Source organism: Rhynchophorus ferrugineus, unplaced genomic scaffold, assembly GCF_030347505.1.
Source record: "Rhynchophorus ferrugineus isolate W39M unplaced genomic scaffold, kcgeb_rfMv2 rfM6, whole genome shotgun sequence".
NCBI classification, from domain to species: Eukaryota; Metazoa; Arthropoda; class Insecta; order Coleoptera; family Curculionidae; genus Rhynchophorus; species Rhynchophorus ferrugineus.
In genome coordinates this window covers 31,227,106-31,246,090 of record NW_027472585.1, presented here as the reverse complement: position 1 = coordinate 31,246,090, position 18,985 = coordinate 31,227,106, and the positions used below count along the sequence as shown (strand labels likewise).

The 18,985-nt window shown below is 31.5% G+C and overlaps 5 protein-coding genes across 7 annotated transcripts; 3 read left to right on the top strand and 2 right to left on the bottom strand.

Moving 5' to 3' along the window:
- The first annotated feature begins 910 nt into the window (after positions 1-910).
- Positions 911-2,249, top strand: LOC143198920 (uncharacterized). The gene is made up of 3 exons (XM_076408542.1): positions 911-1,494; positions 1,545-1,800; positions 1,854-2,249. Exons 1-3 carry the CDS (start codon positions 1,004-1,006, stop codon positions 2,070-2,072), a joined length of 966 nt encoding a protein of 321 aa, XP_076264657.1. The 5' UTR covers positions 911-1,003; the 3' UTR covers positions 2,073-2,249.
- Positions 2,161-3,536, bottom strand: MED27 (Mediator complex subunit 27). The gene is made up of 2 exons (XM_076408543.1): positions 2,636-3,536; positions 2,161-2,583 (listed from the first exon to the last, which is right to left on the bottom strand). The coding sequence occupies exons 1-2, from the start codon at positions 3,225-3,227 to the stop codon at positions 2,288-2,290; spliced, it is 888 nt and encodes a 295-aa protein (XP_076264658.1). The 5' UTR covers positions 3,228-3,536; the 3' UTR covers positions 2,161-2,287.
- Positions 3,537-4,201: 665 nt separating this feature from the next.
- Positions 4,202-8,133, top strand: LOC143198406 (ubiquinone biosynthesis protein COQ9, mitochondrial). Of its 2 annotated transcripts, XM_076407587.1 has the most exons (5): positions 4,202-4,359; positions 6,279-6,544; positions 6,598-6,810; positions 7,773-7,982; positions 8,032-8,133. In XM_076407587.1, the coding sequence occupies exons 1-5, from the start codon at positions 4,206-4,208 to the stop codon at positions 8,065-8,067; spliced, it is 879 nt and encodes a 292-aa protein (XP_076263702.1). In that variant the 5' UTR covers positions 4,202-4,205; the 3' UTR covers positions 8,068-8,133. The 2 variants fall into 2 exon arrangements, with proteins under 2 accessions (XP_076263702.1, XP_076263701.1); XM_076407586.1 differs by lacking the exons at positions 6,279-6,544; positions 6,598-6,810; positions 7,773-7,982; positions 8,032-8,133 and adding an exon at positions 4,460-6,242 and having other exon boundaries at positions 4,218-4,359.
- Socs44A (Suppressor of Cytokine Signaling at 44A) lies at positions 8,119-10,083 on the bottom strand. Of its 2 annotated transcripts, none has more exons than XM_076407588.1 (3): positions 9,550-10,083; positions 9,261-9,499; positions 8,119-9,194 (listed from the first exon to the last, which is right to left on the bottom strand). In XM_076407588.1, the coding sequence occupies exons 1-3, from the start codon at positions 9,784-9,786 to the stop codon at positions 8,837-8,839; spliced, it is 834 nt and encodes a 277-aa protein (XP_076263703.1). In that variant the 5' UTR covers positions 9,787-10,083; the 3' UTR covers positions 8,119-8,836. The 2 variants fall into 2 exon arrangements, with proteins under 2 accessions (XP_076263703.1, XP_076263704.1); XM_076407589.1 differs by having other exon boundaries at positions 8,119-9,176; positions 9,550-9,936.
- A 44-nt stretch (positions 10,084-10,127) lies between these two features.
- Helz (Helicase with zinc finger) lies at positions 10,128-18,421 on the top strand. The gene is made up of 10 exons (XM_076407585.1): positions 10,128-10,588; positions 10,680-10,885; positions 10,938-11,149; positions 11,204-11,316; positions 11,404-11,813; positions 11,871-12,136; positions 12,195-12,527; positions 15,293-15,585; positions 15,644-15,870; positions 15,949-18,421. The coding sequence occupies exons 1-10, from the start codon at positions 10,309-10,311 to the stop codon at positions 18,001-18,003; spliced, it is 4,395 nt and encodes a 1,464-aa protein (XP_076263700.1). The 5' UTR covers positions 10,128-10,308; the 3' UTR covers positions 18,004-18,421.
- The last annotated feature ends 564 nt before the right edge of the window (positions 18,422-18,985 follow it).

The window sequence follows — 18,985 nt, the reverse complement described above, 5'->3', positions numbered from 1 at the left end:
ACTGTCCTTAAGGCAATAATAGGTTTTTCTTATTGACTTTGATTCGTTTTGATTTAACTCTCTCGATTGTTGTTCAAGCCTTTTGACTGTGTTTTATTTAAAAAGGGTCTGGTAGATATTGTGCGATCATTTTTAGTTATGTCATGGATTAGTTTTCCTATGATTAGGTATACGTTTAGTTTTTATTTAATATTTATTGTTATTGTCCAACTTTAGTTTTTAGTTTTTGTTTAAGTTCTAATGTGTTATCTATATTTATTATAGTATGTTATTTAAAAATTGCAATTAACATATTATTAAAATACGATAAAATATTTTATGTCATTATTCCATTACTTTTTACAGATCCACAGAACATTCTTAAAACATAACAAATATTCTACTTCATTTAAAATGAAATTATTCATTGCAACGTAATAGTATTAAGCGATTATTTCTTTCTTTGTCTTTTTTAATATTAGCACATTTGGAAATAATTAGTACATTATAATTGAATATAACAACCAATTACATTTAATCTATTATGCCTTCAGTACTTTCCATATATTACACTTAACAACGATGAATCGTATTTGGGATAATTACTCCATTCCTTTTTCATGAATTCAAAGTAAAACTAAAATATAACATTAACTAACAATGCCAATTTTCTATTTAAATTGATTCAAAATGAATTGATGCAAACAATTATCTCCGTTCTTTTCTCTCTCAAAATTTATACGGGAAGATATTCGTGCATCTTCGTCTGATATCAGGAATGAAACAGACAGTTGAACCGAGCATTTAACTGAAAATAGTAAGTACTATTTTCAATCCCTAGTTTTTTTACTATAGATTGTTTCGACTATTTTCAGTCGATATTTCCCAAGGCTACTTAAATAAAAATGACAGAACTTAACCTTAAAAATGTATTATTGATATCAATTTATCGAAGTGTCAACATTAATTGTTTTTGTTTTCTTTATGTTCCAGTCTTTAATTTTATCTATATTACAAAAATAATATGAATATTGCTAATTTTTTTCAAAAAAGTCGTATGATCGCTAAAGTTGAAAAAGTACAACACTCTAAGCAGCATTGCTTAAATCTAGAAGATTTTGATCTTATTGAATTTCCTGAAATCGTATTGAATTGTGACAGCATAAAAAACTTGATTTTGCAAAGAAATCAAATATCTGAGCTTCCAAAAGAATTCGGCATACACTTAAGTGGCCTAAAATATTTGTCAATTCAATTTAATAATTTACAAAAGTTTCCTGAATGTCTAAAAGAATTAACTGCTCTAGTTAGTTTAAATATTAGTCATAATCCAATAAAGGTTTTGACTGAAGACATTGACTGCTTTAGAGATTTAAAATATTTGTGGTGCAACTCTTGTAAGCTTACTAAACTTCCAGATGCAATTGGAAAATTATCAAAACTGGAAACATTTGGAGCTAGAAATAATAAAATTACTTTTATACCTGATACTATAGTACATTTAAATGAATTAAGGTAATTGTGTTACATATTTATTTTCAAAAAGTATGAATCTTTATATTTAGGTGGCTGTCATTGGAGAATAATACATTACAATCATTACCAAAGGATATTAGAAAATTGGAAAATTTAAGACACCTAAATTTAAACAATAATTATTTTATTAAAATACCAAAAAATCTGATTGGTGTGAAATCTTTGATGTACCTTCATTTACAAAAAAATCTAATAACATCCTTAGAAAAGGATGATATATTAGCTTTATTACATGTAAAAATTATATTAATTGGCAATTTGATTGAGAATGGAAGGGAATTTAAAGTAAGTATTTTATTGTTGTTAATTTCCTTGCCATTACTGTATTATTTTTACAGGACTACAAAAATCTGTTAATTTATTTACCAGATTATTCCAGGGATTCTACAGATGGTACAGAACATACAACAGATTCGTCAGAATGGGATTCAGATTGGGCTCAAAGCACAGATACTTTATACCTAAATTATGATAGCTCTTCTGATGTTTCTGATGATGAAATTTATGAAGTAGCAGCAAAAATCCCAAAGCTCTCAAAATTTTTTACAGGCTACTAATGAAATAGCCTGTGACTATTTAAAGAAAATATTTAAGAATATTGGTCAGATAATAATATGAATTGATAATGGGCCAACTAAACAAATGTTTAAGATTACATATATATTTTTATTATACATTACATCTATGTTATATTTGTTAAAATAAATATACATGTACCTTGTAAAAAATTGAAATTATAGTTATTTCTCCCTGCACTGAAATTTATGCAAAATTATTTACATTCTTCATGATACGGTTCTAAGCTTCTTAAGTCCCTCCATGTTGGTGGTAGATTACTGTGTAGGTGTTTTGAACATCTTTTACATGGAGCACTAAACAATGTGATGTAACTATGGAACCAATGCATAAAGGATCTTACTGCCAAATCAGGCATCAATGGGGAATGAAAATGACACATGGCTGCATGACAATTTTCTGTAACCTTACGAAATACTTTATATCGAGATTCTGTCCATACATCACTACCCTCAGATAATGCTTTTACTACAACCCACTCAATCATTAATCCTAAAATAAATAATATTAGATATGTATATTTTTCAATAAATAGTTACATTACCTTTGAATGCTATAACAGCTCTTAACACTCTACCTAATGCCACTTGTATTACTGGGTTTGGAACAAAAGGTCTACTTGCAGTTATCGTCACATCTGAGAATAGCCGATCTATACTTGTGATTAAATTTTCAATAATTTCTGGTGGAACATTGTGGTTACTTGTTTGGGTTTTTCTTCTTTTAGTTGTACCAAAAGTCTTATATGTCTTATTAAAAGAATTAGAGGCCAAAATGTTACCAGCTAATGCACTATATTCTCTTATTTTATCGGTCCACTTATAACTGTTTACAAGTTGGCCATAAAGTTGTTGTCGGTCTTGGGTTGTCTCTTGACTTAAGTAAGTAGTATTGCCTAAGTTAAAAGCTCCTGGAGGTGGTGTAAGATTGGCTACTGAGTTTTCTACATCTCTTAAATTGTTATTTACTGTTGTTAATAATTCCTGTAATTCTAAAATATATCTATTTTCTTTGATTTCTTCACCATGATCGGCACGTAAGCCGTTACTAACTGATTCAAAAACACGACGAACGTTAGATCTTAAAATTTTAACTGAATTTAAAGCCGAATTCAATTGCTCTATATCTCGATCCATATTTAACTTTTTATAGTACAATTTAAAACAAATTATTTAGGTGAATGTGTACCTTTATATCATTGAATGTTGTATTTGTATGTGTTATTACTTATAGTGTTATTACATAGAGTAATTACTCTATGGTGTATATTTTATATTTTACGATGTTATTACTAATTTCTTCTTCTTTTCATAAAGAAATACTTAACTATTTATAGATTCCTATTAAATCATCTCAAAGCATAAAACACATAGGAATTTTGCAATATTTTGTGTCTCAAAGGCAGTAATTTTAAAGGTAGGGATGCGGAAAAAATATCGATATATCGATATTTTTTTTAGCAGATATTTTTTCATAATAGATTAAATATGTTTTTTACTTAATCTCAAATGTTTATTAATAATACCTTTAAGAGATTTAGAAAAAAAAAATATATTTTAGGGTTATATTTTAATTTTTATATTTTCTCAAATATATATATTTTTTCAATATCGATACTTTTTCCTTGGCCAACATCCCTATTATAAGGTACATAAACAAAAAACCGAGTTTAGATATAATAGTCAAAAAATGCATATCACAGTAATTTTTAATTCAGTTATATAGACAATATAATCCTCTAATATAAATCATAGAATTAGATTTGTTAGCCACCGAGTATAATGTAGATATTTCATTATTTAAAAAATTATCGATATATAGTTTTGGATATTTTAAAAAATATGTGGGTAGATCGGAGAAAAAGACATTTCGATATTTTTTCCCAAAATATATTTTTTAAATAAATCCTTACAATTAAGTACCAAAATACACTAAACCTTTAAAATTAAGAAATCATTTCAAGAGTTTTTAAAAAATTATTAAATGGTTTTTTATAATATTTAAAAATATAATTAATTTTATTGAAAAAATTTCGAAAATTTTCGGCTTACAAAAGTATCGATATGTTGTTAAAAAAAATATCGATATTTTTTTAAAAACTTATCGATATCACAATGATTATGGAAATTATTTTCAATATTTTGTCACCTAATGAAGAGTTTTCTTTCTCTAACCTTAAAATTCTTAAGTGTCTAGTTTTGTTTTGTTATAATAAGGATATAATGTCCTTAGCTACTGTGTTTTCACCTTTGAGATCACGTTTAAGACGTAAGTTTATAAAATATATCGTTAGTTTAAATAAATATACCCCTCTATATATATCTTAATTTTTCTTAAATTACATCATGGGGTAAACATTTATTTACAGAATTTGAAGACCAATTTTGATAGTGGTAAGCGCAGTACCTTCAACTGGCATAATGGCCTCTGAAGATATTAATGGATTTCCAAAATTGTTGCAACTGGCTCTTCGTGAAGGCAGAATTGATTATTCATTAAGTCTAATCGCAGATGAGAAATATGCTCAGAATATAAAAAATGATTCTTGGGATCTTATTCCTGTCATTACAGAGCACTTTACAGAAGAAAACAAGTGTAATAACAACGAATTATATAAATGCAGTGCTACTTTATTAAATATTATAATTGATCATTCAAACCCAGAAGAGGCTCTTTTGCAAATAATATCTGAAATTGAAGAATCTACAGAAAATGCCAAGTTTTTCATGTTGTTAGATCCCTTACAGAAACTTATTAACCGGATATCTGCTAAAAAGGTTAATTCAGTGGCTTGGTCACTAAATTCAATACAAACATATCTCAGGCAATTGGATATCCCAGAATATACCAACTTGGAAGATAAAGAAAGACTTTTAATTGATTTTGAAAAAATCACCACCAACATTGTGACTGTATATAATGAGGTGCTTCAATTTTATAGTCCTTTTTTTAATAAAATAACTGAAGAAACAACCCATGAAATTAGACTGATTTTTTGTAAGTTTTTGATACAACTTCTTGGGGAACCATTAAGTAGTCTTTCAATCCATATAATTGAGGACACTAAAAGTGAGGCAAGAATAATAGCAGAAGATATTGTGAAGAAACTTTTTCATTTGATTGAAGATCCATTCATATTTAGTGAAATGATATTAGAGAAGAAACAAGATGAACTGATCAAACCAGATAGCAGAAGTGTTGCTCACTTATTCTATCTAATTTTTTCACAAAAAATATGTGTAGATAATATTCCTAAAGTTTACAGTACCATATACATATTTCACACATCGATAAACTTGGTTTTAACTTTGCTTGGCGATAGTGATCTAATAGTTGTTGAGAAAGCATTGAGTCTGTGTTATGATGTTTTTTTTCAACTTAATGGTCAAGTATTTTCATTTTATTTATTGGAGTATAATTGTCATAATAAATTTTGTGACCTATTAACTAAGATCATGATATATAACCAGCTAGATAAAATTAGAAAAAAAGCTTTGCTTGTATTTGAAATGTACTTAAAATTATTTGAGATTAAGGGAATATATCTTATTATATTGAACCTAGTTTCAATAGTAGAACATGGAGGTCTCATTGGTTTTATGATTACCTTTTTCAAAACCTTAATGAATTGTGAGTTTAACAAAGTTGAAAATAATTTAAACACTTACTTTAAAGGGCCGAAGCTGTTTAATTTACTAGCAAGATTTTGTCTTCTTAAAGAGAAAGAAGAAACAAACTTAATAGATAATTCTGATCAAATAATTTCCGCTCTTAATTTTCTCCGCTACATAGCTCTAAAAGATAAAAGTAATGTAACAAAAATATGGAATTTTTTCCCAGTATTGGGCGAAACTTACTTCACGCCACTGAGAAAAGCCTTAGAATTGTCAAGGGCTCATTATGAACTAGAAATAAAATCTACAAATGAGACAAAGTTAGATGAATGTGGAAATGTTTCAGCATCCGTTAATGTAAGTGGAATTAGTTTACAAAAAATGGATAAAGATGAGAAACTAAAAGTTTTAAAATCTTCACTGACTATCTTCGATGTTATAGACAGTTTATTGAGTCGTGTAGTAGAGATAATCAAATAGTTTGTGTATAATTATGTATACTTTTTATGTAAATAATAAATATTACGGGATATTATATAAGTTGTTTTAATACAAGCCGATCACTAATTGTAGATGTGTGCCCGTTATGGAGCATGTTTAAGAAAAATCAGTCGTCGACATCAAGCGATAAATATGAAGACGAAATTAGAAATAAAATTTTAGCCGCATCATTACCATTCGTTTTAGAATTGGGATGGTCGAAAGAATGTCTTAGTAAAGGGGCAGAACAGGTGGGATATCCTGGAATTAGTCACGGTATATTTACCCGAGGTGCTGGGGATCTGGTACATTATTTTAACACAAGCTCAAATCAAAAGTTAGTCAAAATCCTTCAACAGGTACATAGAACACGACATATTTATCAAAACACTTTTACAAAAATTATTTACAGCTTCAGAAAGACTTTGAACAAAAACCAGTAACTCCTGGCGAATTTGTCGAATTAGCTATTCAAGAGAGACTAAAAATGTTACTACCCTATGTAAATAGGTGGCCTCAAGCAATTGCTATTATGTCATTACCGCCAAATGTACCAAATGCTTTAGCCGCCCTTTTAGCTATGGTTGACGATATATGTTACTACGCTGGAGATAGGTCAGTTGATGTAAGTTGAGAATAAATGTTTATCGAATCGCCTATGTTTCATAAAATGGTTTATTCTGAACTATGCATACTAGATATAGAGTGCATTTTATGTATTTTGTGATATCGTTCCTATCGTAAATAAATAGTTACACTTAATTAATAGTTAATCTATTGATTTTCTTTTGATAATGTTATTGAAATCACATCTGTAAATATCTTAAAATAATTTTTACTTTACTCAAAGCAGTACAGATTTATTATTTATGGAAAAAAATGAGTTGAGCGACTACATAATTCAGTTGCAGCTGACATGATCACAAGCCATATTGTCGATTATTTATGGATCATAACTCTAGCGCGGGTTCTTATAGTCCAAAATGAATGAACTTTTCTAGTTATCAAAGCCTTGGCTGTATAGTGTGCTACGTCATCTTGTTGGAACCAAAGCTGTTCCAGTTCAAATAGTCTTATGCAGTCGCAAATTCAGTTAGCATGATTCTGTATCGCACTGGTTACTGTAACAGTAAATGGTAACAGATTTTCTTTTGCTTCAGCTACAAAATCAGGGTCTTTATATAAATAATATTGCCTTTAAATGTTCATTTATACTCTATTTCGAGCTGGGGTTGTCAGATCTTTACACGCGTGCCGATTTCAAGAACTTCAGGAATTTGCTTACACTAATTACTAACACGACAAAGCTTGACCAAGTTAATTTTTACATATCTTGGAAATAACTTTTCGATAACCTAATTTTGTTGTTTAAGAGTAATACGATTCATTTTATTGCAGAGGTTTGTCACTAACATATCTGTCGATGTCAAACATAACAATTAACAATAAACCAATAGTCCGTTTTGTAAAAGTTAAAGTAGATAGTATAGAGTGTAATGATCTATGGTGGATACTAAACATAATTGTGATTTTAATATATTGCTAGTTCAGTTTATAAAGAATATTAAGTTTTTAATGTCTTTTTAGTTTAATTGGTATATGAGGCGTCTGGGTGTAGCTGGAGTTTATAAAGCAACAGAACTATATTTAATTCAAGATAAATCAAAGGATAACGTTGAAACATGGGAATTTTTAAAAAGGCGCATGGAAGAAGCTGTTCAATTGCATGAAATAATAAGTAAATCAGATATGGCTAGTCAAGGTGCTAAGGATGTAGCTAAATCTGCTTTTGTTACGGTAAATTATGCATATTTTTAAGTTCTGAATTAATTGGATTATATTTTAGGCAAGAAATATATTAGGAGTTAGCTGGAATAAATAGTAATATCTTTATTATAGTAGATGATCATCTGGAAATCTATTAATAAAATTATTTTTATTGTTTAAACAGTTATGTATTTTTTGCTTATCACATTTTTCAGCTACAACAGAGCAATATACAATATATAAATAAGAGATTCTATACTTTACATTAACAATATAAAATATAATTTTCTTTGTCTTGCACTTGACTTAACTATTCCTACAAATATTGTTTTTATAGCTAATGGGCGTCTTATGTACAAATGCACAGTTTGGGGCATCTTAAATACAATCACTCAGTTTGGGACATCCTATTATATACAATCATTCAAATAAATAATGGACCAATTTCTTTTATAACACTATTGAAATTACACATGTAATTTTTTAAAAATAATTATACTTTATTAAATGCAACAGTAATGATTCTGGGCTAGTGACAGTAATCCACTCACAGAATCATTTTAAACCTGGTATCTCCCAGATCATAACACAGGTTCTTACGAAAACTTCATAAAAATAGTCCAACACTAAATGGCCGCTACCACTAGAATAAGTAATTCTAGATTTTACATTAACAATAAAAAATATAATTTTCTTTGCCTTGCATTTGCCTCTAACATTTTTTTTACATCTAAGGGGCATCTTATTATCTAGAATTACAGTTTAATAGGAACATTTTTAAAAAATGCTCTATTCATTTCAGCATATGCATATGAATATTGTAGAAGGCACTTCATGTAAATATTTATATAAAATTAATCATTGCAGATTGAAAAAAATTATACTTAGCGAAAGTAGTTTTTCTCCTTTAGGTATGCAATTAGGGTCTGAGGTAAACATAACTTTTCTATGTCATTTAGATTGACATGCTGCCTAATAACAAATCTCGATATACTCAGCAGTGACTGAACTTCATCATATCTGGAGATAGGTTTTAACAGCCTCACTGGGAAGTTTGGTTGTTCACTGCTGCTTTTAGTGTAACAAAGAATTCCTTTTTCTGATACTTCAATAGATTTCTCTATTAATTCTTTAACAGATGAATATCCCTCCTGTTCAAATAACTTGTAACCATTGCTTGTGTATTCTATTCTTGCATGAAGGGTTAGTCCGAAGCTTCGAAAACTAATAGAAAATACATGCCTATAAAAACATAATTTTCAAACACTTTTTAGTTATTTTTAAATTATTCTTATAATTTACTTTTACCTGTCTGATTCAGAATCACGAACTAAAAAGGAACCATCAGGAGTACCATCCAGTCTAGTAATAACTTCTGGTTTAGAGACATGGCCCCAATACCATACACAATGCGAAAGACTATTATTTCGCGAAGCATAATCATTCTGAGTTCTTCCTGATGGCGTTGGTGATCTAGGTTGATTATCCATACCTCCAGTTAATCTTGATGGAGAATAATTGGATACTTGTTGATCTGGAGTAAATGGCTAAAAGATCAAATTAGATTAACACATTAAAATCTCAGGATACTATATACTTGTGAATTCCTTTGAGCTTGTGTTCTGTTTATTCTTTGTGTCCTATGTCTAGAGCTTCTAGAAAAACAATTTTTCATTCTGGTTTGCAATTTTTTCAAACTCCTGCGAAAATTGCTACCATTTCTTCTTAAATGTGAAGCTTCATCTGTAGAATTTGGTGATAGGGAATACAAAGGTTCTGATTGATGATTTGATAATGAGTTAGAGTCACTTGAACTTGTAGAATTCCTGAACATTTTTAAGTAACTCAGACAATGGAGTCAATTTTTAGTTTTGCTAGAACTTTAATCTGTTATTTTGATAAATTCATATCGATACAAAGATAACGTATAATGAATCACATATTAACACTGTCCATATAATAGGGAACTGTCAAATAACTTCTTGATTTACTTTATATTTACACTAAATTAGTTGCTAATTAATATTTACTTTTTAACTGGAATTACACTATAAATTTATAAAACTCATCATACTTTTGCGCTTACAAGTGTCAAATAAATGGTAATTTGAGATAAAAGTCAAACGTCAATGTTATTTTCATAAACAAGAAGAATTTAGTAACAAACTTCATATTAGTATATTTCTTTTATTTGATTTTGACATATGTCCTAATGGGTATTGTCTGTATTTTTTTCTAAGTTAATAAACATTCAAACATATTAAACTTGGCAGTATGTTCTTAGGTAGACTTATGTGTAATTCGTTTCGAATGAATCTAAATGATAAGTTAAAACTATTAAACATCGTACAGAAATATGGAATTACAGGCGGCAGAAGAACTTCTTCGCCAAAAAAATTGGAAAAAAGCTGCGGAATTATATACAATAACATTAAAAAATAAATCGACAAACAACGAGCAAATCGTATATTCCTTATACGGTCGATCCGAATGTTTTTTTCAATTAAATAATCATATTGCAGTAGTAAACGATTGTAAAAATATCATTGAAATCGCCGGCAATCAAAATAATGGTATAATTTTATTGGCTCGAAAAAAACTAATCCACTCGTTATTTCTCTTGAATAAATTTAATGGTAAGCAATTTAAATTCCTTGTTTAGCAGTTTATTTAACATCATATCAGCCTTGCTAAGTTATTGTTTACTACTTTATATTGTTTATTTAGATGCGGAGAGAGCTGCAACAGAGTGGCTTAGTTTTTTACAGGCAGATGAATCAGAGGAGGCTAGAGAAATTAAATGTATTCTTCATGCATGTTTAAATATTTTTAATTTAAAAAGTGACCCTAAAAAAAAATTCGGTAATCTCATGAAGTTGTTGGAGACAAGACTTCCAGTAATGACCAGTACATCTGTAATTCCACTAGCTAAGGTATAAAATTATTTTAAATATATGGGACATATACATATAGTACTTTTTATAGATGGACAGGGCAGTATCATTAATTTCTTGCATCTATTGCAACGTTTCATTTGCTGATAAGATTGATTTGAGGGCTCATTGTCAAACAGAATTGCATGAAATGATGATTATGTCGGATGATGGTCACGACTGGTTTTGGCGTCCTCCGCCAAGAGGCTTTAAATCAGACACATATATTTTATGCCAGAATTGGAAGGAGAGTGGAAGTTGCAGGTATCTAATGTCATATTTATAAAAAATTACCATACAAACTAACACTTTATATAGATTTGGTGTACAGTGTGTACAAGCTCATGGATCGCAAGAATTAGTCGAATGGAAAGAACGATTTCATTATAGAGAAATGAAATTGCAACGGGCTAGAGAGAAAGAGCTCTTTGGTAAGTGTAAATAAAAGAAAATTTAACTTAAGTATTTAAGAGTAAGTTGAAGTATATGATTAGGAGTAATATTTTATTTTAATTCAGGAAAATCATATACTGAAGAGTTACTGGATAAGTGGATACAATGTCCCAATCCAGGCACATTGATGTGTGATCATATAGAGGATGTTGAAGATCACTGTTCATGTCCACATTCAGTAACTGTATCATCAAAGAATAGTTACCATAACTGGACATTTTTAATAAAAACTCGAAAACCTCTTAAAGCTGTAGCTTTGCTGCAAGATACTCATCGTACACATTTTTATATTTCTACAATTTTTGTGAAGAATGCAAAAGTTGAACTAAAAAATGATCAGGAGTGGATTTCTCCTTTATGCCATCAAGAATCTTATGCAGTTGTTGAATACCGCATCACAATAATGTTTAAAACCAATATATTTGGCACGTTTCGACAGAGTGTAGTATTTGATTTTTCTAGTGAACCTGTTTTAGTAAGCTACTTTGATATTTTGTTAAATATGGATTTCATCAATACACGTTAATTGTAGGTCAAACATTTATGTGTTGACTTGGTACCTGAGTCAGATGTTGATAAAATTAATGAAATTCGGAAAGAGATAACTTTGTCAATAGCTGAAAGATGGACTGTACACAATTCAGAAATAGTGTTTTTTCAATCCAGTTTAGTTACTGATGGATCCAGTGAGGAATGGGAGAAAAAATTAAGAGCATTATATCCATGCCCAGAAGCTGAAACTTTCATCTTGTCGCATGCCACAATGGTGGAAAAGAAGTTTACCAAAAATAATTATAGGTATATTGTTTTGGTATTATACTATAATTATAAAATCACTAGACTTTTTTGATCATAGGGAAAGGATGCATGAATTACTATTTATAGAGGAAATGGCAAGATATGATCTTATAGCGCAGTATAATCTCACAACAAAATTACAGATCGCCCACAGTTATATTTTATCCCCAAACAGTATGGCAGCAAGTACAGCTAAATATTCAAGTAACGGAGAGCTTTTCGCCTCGATCAATTTGGGAAAAGAACTATCCGAAGATACTTCAGAAGGAAGATTGATTTTAATGCATTGCAATTCAGTTTATCTCTGCTCGAACGCAACACAAAATGGAGTGCGAAGAAAGGTGTACGAAGCTTTAATAGAAGACAAAGGAAAAAACACAATATATCTTAGGTAATTGTATGACTTATTATTCTGTTGGTGCATATTTAGTCCTGCCATTTTAACAGCTGAGTCACCATTAATAGTAACGATTACCTTATCTGGAATGAAATGTTTAGATAGACATAACAATGTTTCTGATATGTTAGCCCTGTTCTAGCATAAATATAACTTATCTAAAATTAGTAACTAAGAACATGAATTCACATTTGTTTTTAAAAATCAATTTAATTTTTAGTTACGGAAGATTGTTTAAATTATTTTTCTGTGCCTTTTAGAGTTTTTAGAGTACTTTTTGCCAACTAGGGTTTACTGTGATCAACTTATGAGACCATCCCAGAATGCATCTGGTCTTACTCAGACTACTTATTAGCGTGTTTGGGATGGTTATTTCTTGCCGGGTTTTACACTCATTTCTATGTGCAGTTATAATTAGAAATAATCTCAAACTAACATTTTTATCCATGTCCCAACGGCATTTCAACTTTTAATTATTACAGTAGTAGTGGGTCGCCTTCACCACGGGGTTGCCAATCTGGTTTTTCAGTTTTATTTATCGCTAGCTCCTATATTTCTTATCATTCGTTTAGTTTTCGAGTTTAGTATAGTATTTGTAACGATGACACGCCCTTTGGATTGTCAAGATTTGGTTTAATTTCATCATAAAAATAGCGTCACTTAGACAATGTGTAGCTCATTTTAAATATTATAGGGTGCATGTATTGTATATGAAGACGATGAATTGAAAGAGCTATTGGATGAAAACCCAGGTCAAACTTTTGAGTAACCTTCACCCAGCATAGCTTCACTGTTTCTAGATGAAATAAGAAAGTCCCAAAAGGAACGAAAACGGCTACGGCGCAAAATGACTGCCAGCTTGTCAGCTAAATAAATAAGAGTTTTTAGTAGCGTGAATCTACCTCGACAATTTTAAAGGCAAAAAATTGTGGGTTATTTCCTGAGAGTCATACACATTGATACCGAAGCATGTGATAGGATCAGCATAGTGTAATATATTACGAGAATGAATTTATGAAATCGAATGAAACTGTCACTCCTGTTTTGTCTACCGATGTCAATTGAATTTCAATTTGTTCAACGTGTCATTGCTAGATTAAGACCAGCAATAGCGAGTAATAGACGCAAATGTATTCGCTTAAGTGACAACGCTCGGCCACACGTTGCTAGAATTGTAAAGGGTATACTGTTGTAGCTCGAATGGGAAGTTCCGTTGCACCCAGCATACCCACTAGACATCTTCTGATTACCTCTTCCTCAGATCTATGCGGCATGACTTGTCGACCGGCACACGGTTTCAAAATGCTGAAGAAATGCAAAATTGGGCGGGTGATTGGATTACTGTCAAGCCATCATCGTTCTTTCAATTATATTGTCATGTTATCAAAGATAAGATAAGAAAAAATTGTGGATACAAATTTTTCCCATTAATTGCCTTTTTAAAAATTAAAAAAAAAGAGTACACACAATCACCTAATACAGGTTTTATTTCCAAATATGCAGCAATAACGTTTCTGTTTTAATATTAGGTTTAAACCTATCAATTGTGTGTATCCCACAAATGTTTGTGAACTGCAAGTTTCACAAGGAGTAGAATGACAAGTTCAAATATATCAATTGTTGGTAAAACCGCCACTAGTCACACATCAGAAACAGTTCTCATTCGGTATACACATGTTATATCATGTAACAACTGCACAGGATATTCCTGGAAATCGGTGTATTAGTGCCTGGTTTAAAATGTGACGAGTGAAGTGTTTACAATATGTTTTCATTCCGATTTGTTGTTATTATAATCTAAACGAAGGGTTATTATGTTTCAATAAGAGCTGGTCAGTGCTGGAAGCCGTACAGAGCATGTGGTTTTGGTCGGCGTCTGTTTTTAAAATCATCGTGGCAAGTTACACATTTGAGCAGCACGTCCAAATGATAACGGTTTAGTATCAAAAGTACGAAGTACAGTTTTGGATGAATGTCTATGTTAACAAGCATAATTTCCGTATGGAACAACGCCAACTCATACGAGGCTCAACAGATGCCGATGTATCCACATTTTTTTAAAACTTTTTAAATTCATGAATGACAATTATTAAAACAAATATTATTACTGTTGTTGAAATGAAGTCCAGAAAATAATTCAACACGATCTAGATATGGATAGCTACTTAGTTAAGTTGAAAAAGAAATTAACGATGATTTATTATTATAGCGTTAAGATATAAATATATATAAATCGATTATGAAATATGAGATTCAATTCATGTTTTTGAAAATGCAACTATAGTCAAGTTGTTTTATGAGCTAAAAATCATGCATTGAGTGAAAATGTTGTGATTGATGATACTGATTTTATTATGGTTACCTCGATTTAAAAATTGCAATGCTCGAAAAATTATTATACACCTCTCAATAATCTTTGTTCAACATCTGTTCACATTGGTTTGTGAAACAGGTATCACATCAGTTAACTGGTGAATTAATTGATTAGCTAGCCTTAAATTAATGCATATTCTGATCAAATTGTTACTGATACTATGATTGAAATGATGACTTTTGTGGATTGTATTTTGATACATAACATATAGGGTACTTTATAATACGATCAAATAATTAACTCAAATGCTTATTAATTTGCTTTATATTTAAAAAACGTGGATTACTTTTTCAACAGCTAAACCATCATTATATTGTAACAAACACATGTTCGACAAGAATTGAAAGTAACGTTCATTTGTAGATTTTAATTTTTTGCGTTTTAGATTATCCAGTGATACGGTAGGGGATTTAAAACTAACGCCTGATTCAGATATAGAAGTACAAATTCAATTTCAACTCAATCGTCTACCGTATTGCGAATGGCACTATACCTTGGACAAAATGCCGAATTTCAAAATCATTTTCCCCGAGACGTTCTTAGAACCAGTCATCCCCTGGTCGCCTTCGAGACAGTGGTCCAGAAACTTAGATTCACGATTGAATATTAAACAGAAGGAAGCAGTTGTCGCCATAACGACACCATTGTGTGTACCATTGCCCCCAATTTTAGTTATCGGTAATTTGTCTTATATTTTATTGTGTCGGGCGTTACACAGAGCTTTTTCTTATTTCAGGTCCCTTCGGTACTGGTAAAACTTTTACTTTGGCTCAAGCCATTCGAAATTTAATAAAAGACTCAGGAAATCGGATATTGCTTTGCACTCATTCGAATAGCGCCGCTGATTTATACATAAAAGATTACTTGGATAAATGGGTATTAGAAGGCGAGGAGAATGCAAGACCATTGAGGATTTATTATCAAAAACGTTGGGTAGCAACTGTAAATTCCGTCGTTCAAAAGGTAACTGAACCCCATTTCCTTAATATTCTATTTGTTGCTCAGACATTATATTGCTGTTGTGTTCTATGTTAATTTTAGTATTGTCTCATTGAAGCTAAGAATGGTGTACGGTCGTTTTATGTTCCAACATTGGAGGATTTAATGAAACATCGGATTATTGTTGTGACACTGTCCACGTCAGTGTACCTGTCGGCGATGGGTTTACCGCAGGGTTTTTTTACGCATATATTACTTGACGAAGCAGCCCAAGCTATTGAATCGGAAACCGTCACGCCGTTAGTGATCGCTAACGAACATACTCGTTTAGTTCTTGCCGGAGATCACATGCAATTGGGTCCTGATATTTTTTCCTCTTTTGCCAAAGAGAGAAATTTGCATATATCTCTATTGGAGCGTCTTTACGATCATTATCCCAATCAATTCCCTTGTAAAATATTGTTATGTGAGAACTACAGGGCTCACGAAAGTATCATTCAATTCACTTCTGAATCTTTTTACGATCAGAAACTGATATCTAGTAGCAAACAGCCCAAACATAGCAAGTATTTTCCCTTAAGTTTTTTTACTACCAGAGGCGAAGATGTACAAGACAAAAATTCAACAGCGTTTTATAATAATTCGGAAGTGTACGAGGTGGTCGAGAGAGTAGCAGAGTTGAAGAGAGGTTGGCCAGATGACTGGGGAAAATATACAGATCAGTCAATTGGTGTTGTTACCCCTTACGCTGATCAAGTCTTTAGGATACGTTCGGAATTAAGAAAACGGCGAATAGATAATGTCTGCGTCGAAAGAGTGTTAAATATTCAAGGTAAACAATTCAGAGCCATCATATTGTCGACTGTGCGAACGAGAAAGACATGTACTAACGATGCTTCTTCAGAGGCTCTCGATTATGGTTTCTTATCGAATTCGAAGCTTCTTAATACAGCGATTACTCGGGCGCAGAGCCTAGTAGCTGTGGTAGGCGACCCGATAGCATTGTGTTCATTAGGAAGGTGCAGTAAGGTATGGGAGAGGTTCATTCAAATTTGCAACGAGAACGATAGTTTATTTGGCATTACGTGGACTCAGTTGAAATTGCAGCTGGATTCAATAGAACTGAAAAAGATATACACCTTGAATCCTCTTGCTCCAGAGTTTATTCCTCGCAGCTATATGGCTCAGCAAGTAATTAATACAATGCCCCCTACGGTTCCGATAAAAGAGGTGTTACCTCCACCAACGAGTATTGTACCTCAACATGTCGTACCTCCACCTTTTGGTATACCTTTTCCACAGATTATATATCCGCCTCAACCGCGACCTTTTATATTTAACCCGTTATCTACGGTACCACCTGGTATTGTGCCGCATGGGTTTCAACAAACTGTTAGAGTTGTAACTGCCCCGCCCGTTGCTCCAAGACCTACGACCGTTCAATCCGTACCGAAAACTATCCATCCGGTTGGCTATGCCGTACCGAAGGTATCTCCACCAATTCAAAAGACAGTTACTCAAAACTCGAATAAATTGATACAGTTTATGAATAACGTGCACTTTCCAGAAGCCTCCGTGTTAAGCGATTGTATCAATTTGCTTCCTCAGAATATGTCTTTGGCCGATATGCTTCTTCAACCGCCTGCATTGCAGGAAAGGTGGTATAATTATTTGAAAGAGAGTACAGGAGAAGAAGCGGCCGAAAAGTTTAAATACCTTTTACACACGACTAATCAAAAAGGATCTAAGGTTCAGGATAGATTGATTTTTGATTGTGCCACGCCACAGTCGTGTGATTCTCCCACGTTCAACTGGTACGACAGTCCAACAAATCAAATCAATATCAATAAGCCTGTTTACATTCAAAGCGAGCACTTCAATGGGCAAGTTCCAACGCCCAATGGCATTCAGAAGATGGAAAAACAACTGGCTGAAGATAGCAGCACCAACAGCATTGTAGATTCCATGTTAGAATTGGACGAAGTTGATTTGCAACGTCACATAAACGAGGAATTTGCAAACATCAGCATCAGCGGTACCTGCAACGATGAAGCTGACATGTATAGGGCTTTTAGAAAGGATGCACATAAAGGAAGTCATGGGATTAATGGAACTGCTGGGGTCGGAGTGCCTCGGTTTCATAAGTATTTTCAATAGACTTGTTTCAAAATGATCATAAAAACATTTTCCTTAAGTACAAAAAGATATTTAAATGATATTTCACCCTTAATATAAGTGTTTATATAGTAATCTACATAAGATCTTAATGTCTGTAATTAAAAAAAACATGTTTGTTTTTTGTTTGCACTAGCATATAGGACATCAATAATACAGTACCTGTAGTATATTTGTAGTATTTTTTTCTTTAAGACTGTCTGTCTGTTAAGCTTAATTGTAAATTGCATTAATTTTGTAAATAAATACATACATATAGCCTTGTTTTAAGTGTTGATGTTGTCTAGATGTTAAAAATCACACCTTGTAGGTCCTTTTTTACTTTGTTTTATATGTATACAACATTTTATAAATGGTATGTACTTATATTATTTAAAATTAGATATTTTCAAAATCACTATGTTTATGTCTTTTATTTTTTACCCTTTTATTAATTACTAGCGACCCGCCCCGGCTTCGCACGGGTGCAATGCTGATACTAAATTAAATACACTACAGAAAAAATATGAACGTTGTATATAAAAACATAGCGGCCCGCTCCGACTTTGCACGGGCATAAAATATATATGCCTATGTCACTCAATGAAAACATGATTAAAATCGATCCAGTATTTTTGGTTCATTCATTACTGCCCTTGGCCTGCACGCATTAAATTTGGAGTAAAACAATTCCTCTTCCCCTATACTTACTATGAAGATTTCCTGCTATCTTTGGAATATCTAAATTCATACAATTTTTATTACATTACACATTTTTAAACGCAAATTTTAAATTTGTAATATCTCCGAAAATATTTGTTTAATTTACATGCTGTAAGGAACCATATTGATCTATATTAATTGCACACTGTATTTAAGGTACTTAATTCGATAAGGATTAATGCCGTATTGCTTAAAATAGCTTCGTAAATAAACGTAACTTTTTTCTCACGTAAAAAGTAAACAATAAAAATGGTTAATGTGG

Coding starts and splice junctions, on each gene's coding strand:
- Socs44A (XM_076407588.1), bottom strand. CDS start 9,786: ATGTTCAGGAATTCTACAAGTTCAAGTGACTCTAACTCATTATCAAAT. Junction 9,500..9,549: donor AAGCTCAAAGGAATTCACAA/GTATATAGTATC, acceptor TTGATCTTTTAG/CCATTTACTCCAGATCAACA. Junction 9,195..9,260: donor CGTGATTCTGAATCAGACAG/GTAAAAGTAAAT, acceptor ATGTTTTTATAG/GCATGTATTTTCTATTAGTT.
- LOC143198920 (XM_076408542.1), top strand. CDS start 1,004: ATGAATATTGCTAATTTTTTTCAAAAAAGTCGTATGATCGCTAAAGTT. Junction 1,495..1,544: donor GTACATTTAAATGAATTAAG/GTAATTGTGTTA, acceptor CTTTATATTTAG/GTGGCTGTCATTGGAGAATA. Junction 1,801..1,853: donor AGAATGGAAGGGAATTTAAA/GTAAGTATTTTA, acceptor TTATTTTTACAG/GACTACAAAAATCTGTTAAT.
- LOC143198406 (XM_076407586.1), top strand. CDS start 4,512: ATGGCCTCTGAAGATATTAATGGATTTCCAAAATTGTTGCAACTGGCT.
- MED27 (XM_076408543.1), bottom strand. CDS start 3,227: ATGGATCGAGATATAGAGCAATTGAATTCGGCTTTAAATTCAGTTAAA. Junction 2,584..2,635: donor AGCTGTTATAGCATTCAAAG/GTAATGTAACTA, acceptor TATTTATTTTAG/GATTAATGATTGAGTGGGTT.
- Helz (XM_076407585.1), top strand. CDS start 10,309: ATGGAATTACAGGCGGCAGAAGAACTTCTTCGCCAAAAAAATTGGAAA. Junction 11,150..11,203: donor AAGGAGAGTGGAAGTTGCAG/GTATCTAATGTC, acceptor CACTTTATATAG/ATTTGGTGTACAGTGTGTAC. Junction 15,586..15,643: donor GCCCCCAATTTTAGTTATCG/GTAATTTGTCTT, acceptor TTCTTATTTCAG/GTCCCTTCGGTACTGGTAAA.